This window comes from Squalius cephalus (genome assembly GCF_949319135.1).
Source record: "Squalius cephalus genome assembly, chromosome: 3".
In the NCBI taxonomy this organism is placed as follows: Eukaryota; Metazoa; Chordata; class Actinopteri; order Cypriniformes; family Leuciscidae; genus Squalius; species Squalius cephalus.
Genome location: NC_137124.1, coordinates 3,747,064 through 3,750,907, shown reverse-complemented (window position 1 = coordinate 3,750,907; position 3,844 = coordinate 3,747,064). Strand labels below are relative to the sequence as shown.

At 37.2% G+C, this 3,844-nt stretch overlaps 1 protein-coding gene across 1 annotated transcript; it reads left to right on the top strand.

The window, feature by feature from the left end:
* Positions 1 to 346: 346 nt before the first annotated feature.
* On the top strand, positions 347 to 1,369 carry LOC307155344 (aerolysin-like protein). The gene has a single exon (XM_079865948.1). It carries the CDS (start codon positions 350 to 352, stop codon positions 1,313 to 1,315), a length of 966 nt encoding a protein of 321 aa, XP_079722074.1. The 5' UTR covers positions 347 to 349; the 3' UTR covers positions 1,316 to 1,369.
* Positions 1,370 to 3,844: the final 2,475 nt, after the last annotated feature.

Here is a 3,844-nt window from a genome sequence, read left to right as displayed (position 1 = left end):
GTTAGATCTGTTCGGCCTGACAGTGGAAAAGCGGCTAATGTTTCCCAACCCTGTTCCCAGAGGAATGCCAGAACTGCACATTTAGCATGTTTGCCTATTCAGACACACCTGATTCAAGTCAGCTTATTAGTAGATACTCCAAGACCCGAAATGAATGGGTCAATTAAGAAAGAAGTCCAGCGTGTGCTGTTGTTGTGTCTATAGAAACTGGGCTGGGAAACACTGCAATAAAGTTTAAAGCTGATGCTAATTCTGATCTGATATTATTTGTATATTAAATTTATATAATTTAATTCATATAATTTATATAAAATTATAAAATTGTATATTTATATTATTTTCAGATTTGATGTCTGACACAACAACTTTTCAACAAATTGGAGGACAAGGAGGTAATCCATTCTCATTTACTGGTCAGAAAAACGGTGCCACTTTAGAGAAGATCGGAGTCTGGGTGGGAGAATCGCAGGTGAAGGCTGTCAAGGTCTGGCTTTCAGATGGGAGAGTTGATGAATTTGGTGGACGAGGTCTAACCTTTGATGCACAAGGACCGTATCAAGAGTTCAAGTTCACACCTGGTGAGTGTTTCACCTCACTGTCCCTGTGGGCGAACGGAGCAGGAACACGTCTTGGAGCCATCAAATTCAAGACCAGTCTGGGGAGAGAATTTTTTGCAAAAATGACAAGCTGGGGTTTAAGAAGAGAAAATCCCATGGATGTCGGCTCTGGATTTTGTTTGGGAGTTGTAGGAAGAGGTGGTCATGACATTGACTGCATGGGATTCATGTTTCTCGAAGCAGTTGAATCAACAGTTCTCACCGATGTCCAGTATCCCACTCTCAACCAACTGATACCACAGGTGGCAGTAGAAGAAATCAAATCCCTCACTTTCAGGAACAACTCATCCGCCACACAAAAACAAACAATTGAAACCTCAAAGAATGTGATCAAAACATCTTCATGGTCTGTGAGTGGAAGTTTATCTGCAACATTTAGTATGGAAGTGAGTGCTGGGATTCCAGTGGTTGCTGAAGGTACTGCAGGATTCAGTGTCACCTTGGGAATTGAAAGCACTTATGGTCGTGAGAACACAGATGAGAGAACCGAAACTCTGACTACAGATTTAGAAATCCCACCAGGGAAGAAGCTGCATGTTTCAGTCACTATTGGCAGAGCCACTTTTGACCTGCCTTACACTGGCACAGTGAAGATGACCTGCAAGAACGGCAGTGTGTTTGAGTATGGAACCAAGGGCACATACAAAGGCGTCACTTACATTGATATCAAAGTGGATACCAATGAATCTCCTCTGTAATGTCAAGTAGGGCTGCACGATGTATCGTTTTAGCATCGATATTGTGGTGTGCGCATCCACGATGGTCACATCGCAGGATGTCAAGAATAGGTAGCTGATCCGTGATTCATGATCCGTATGGGCCAGCTGTGCCCCAGCCCATAACGCTTGTGATTCGCGGATTAATTGCAAAGTTTAACCAGCATAGAGTGAAAGTTTATCATTTGCATATTTTTAAGTACTGTCAGTTTAAACATCAAGCGCACGAAGACTGGAACTTGCGTATGTTTTCTGTGTGCGCACAGAGGACCTTTAGTCATTACTTAAATATATATACTGTATTGTTGTGAAATAAAAAAAATCAAGTTCTGAGATACTGTTAGACTTTTTACTTGTAATTGTTATTTTGAGTTGGGATGACACACAAATTATGCCTATTGATTAAATATACTATCATGACTTGTCAGAGTTTAACATTTTCAGTTAATCAAAAATTAATTTAATTTTAAGTTCTGTTAATGTAAAAAAAAAACAATTTGATGACGTGTAAACAGCCCACAGTTTCCATGAGCATGTTCAAGGCCAGACAAGTGTGGCCACAGCTGAAACTCGCTGAAGCGTAATGTGGTGAATGGTAAGTAATTTTATGCTTACTGTATAAATTTAGCAGAAATTCTAGGCTGATTTGGCTGTTGCTACTGAAATGGTGGGTCCATTAAAACTCATTCAGTCATCAAGTACTTTTCCCAGTTTATTTGTGGTGACATATGAGTAGACATTTCACAGATGGCAGTGATGGTAATTGTTGGTTTCTAAAACCCATGAACAAAACCATTAATAAATACAACCACAATTGCAAATCTTAAATCATACATCTGAAATCAGCTTTAACAATCAATGAGTATAACATTAAAGAGCTACTAAACATAACTAGAATTCAATATATCATATCAAACACATAATCCTTTAAACTAAACAAACAATCAAAAAGGAAACGTACATGGTCAACAACGCAACAATTCCACACAAGCCATGTCTGAACCACAGCTTTTTGGTTCAAACAAGAGGAGACTGAAACATAATTAGTAAGGGGCCACAGGTGCTCTTTATCAAGACTCAGTCAGCCAATCAGATCACAGCAGGATTTTCTACACTTACACATATTCGCATTCGCTCAGGATTCTGTTGGTGATAGCCTACTGTAACCAGATACCGAAATCTGGAAGTCCTTACTCTGAAATTTGAGCAGTGTTGATAGTATACGTTAGTCTGTGTCATCATCATATTCTTTATTCAGGACAAACATAAAAAAATGGTTCATAGCACTATACAAACACATAGTAAAAAAACAATACAAGATAAAACACATACAATAAAAAAAAAAAAAAAAAAATGACTACAACAGTCAAAATTCCACAATACACAAAAAGAGTGTTCGAATATTAGCATATAGACTAAAACGCCAGTGGTTCCACAATCTCGAAGTGAACCTAACTGCACTCAATGCAGGGTTCACTAGTGTTGCGATGATGCTGTTATGTGACTCTGCTAATCTACACATACATCTGTACATGAGATTCCTGAGTACAGCAGGACACGTGAATACATTAAAGGAACACTCCACCGTTTTTTGAAATAGGGCTTATTCACCTTCTTTCCTACATTTAGATAGGTGGGCAAATGCATTTTTGTCTCAGTGCATGCATTGTTTTAGTTTGACAGGGTCGGCGCTAGCTTAGCATAATAAATGGAATCCTTTGTTGCCAGCTAGCATGTCCTGAGTAAAAGTAATATAAAAAAAAACCCAAAAAAAAAACACCTAATTACTTCTTTGTTACTTCTTCTTACTTCTTCTTCCTGCGTATTCACAATGAGTACAAATAGTGATGCAGATTAACACTAGGCGATTTCCTATGCAGATATTGACTTATATATTAAGGACTATATTAGGGCGAATCACTGCTACTTGGGCACAGAGATATCACGCGTTATATTATAGTTAACTATTAATCCTTTTGTAAACCGGTGATCAGTACGAGAAAGCTCAAAAGGATAAACAATGCAGATATATGTTTTACAGCCATTTTTGATTATATTTACCAGGGGTGCCAATAATTCTGACCACAACTGTATGTTTCTGCTCACAAACATGATCATTTAGAACTTGGAAAACGTCAGGAAAAGCTGAGACATATACGACTATATCTGACATGTTGCATATTGAATGTGTGAAACTCCAGGTTTATTATATTTCAAGCTAACACATCTCCAGTGACATTATTTCTATAAAACGACAAAATTGGTCAACTTTTTATTTTAAAAGAATAGTAATGAATAATAAAAATGCCACCAGGACCCTTTGCTTATGATGCTCATTTCAGAAAGAATATCTTTAATAAGACAAAACATTTTCCAAACTGGTGAATCCAAAATGGTCAATGCTTATGATAGTCCCTTTATTCATATTATTTGTTTTATTAATTATTATTTATATTTTGTTATTATGTTACGTGTTATTAAGTTATTTAATCATTTGTGTATGTATATTTT

Bases quoted from the DNA above. Each gene is read 5' to 3' on its own strand.
- LOC307155344 (XM_079865948.1), top strand. From the start codon at position 350: ATGTCTGACACAACAACTTTTCAACAAATTGGAGGACAAGGAGGTAAT.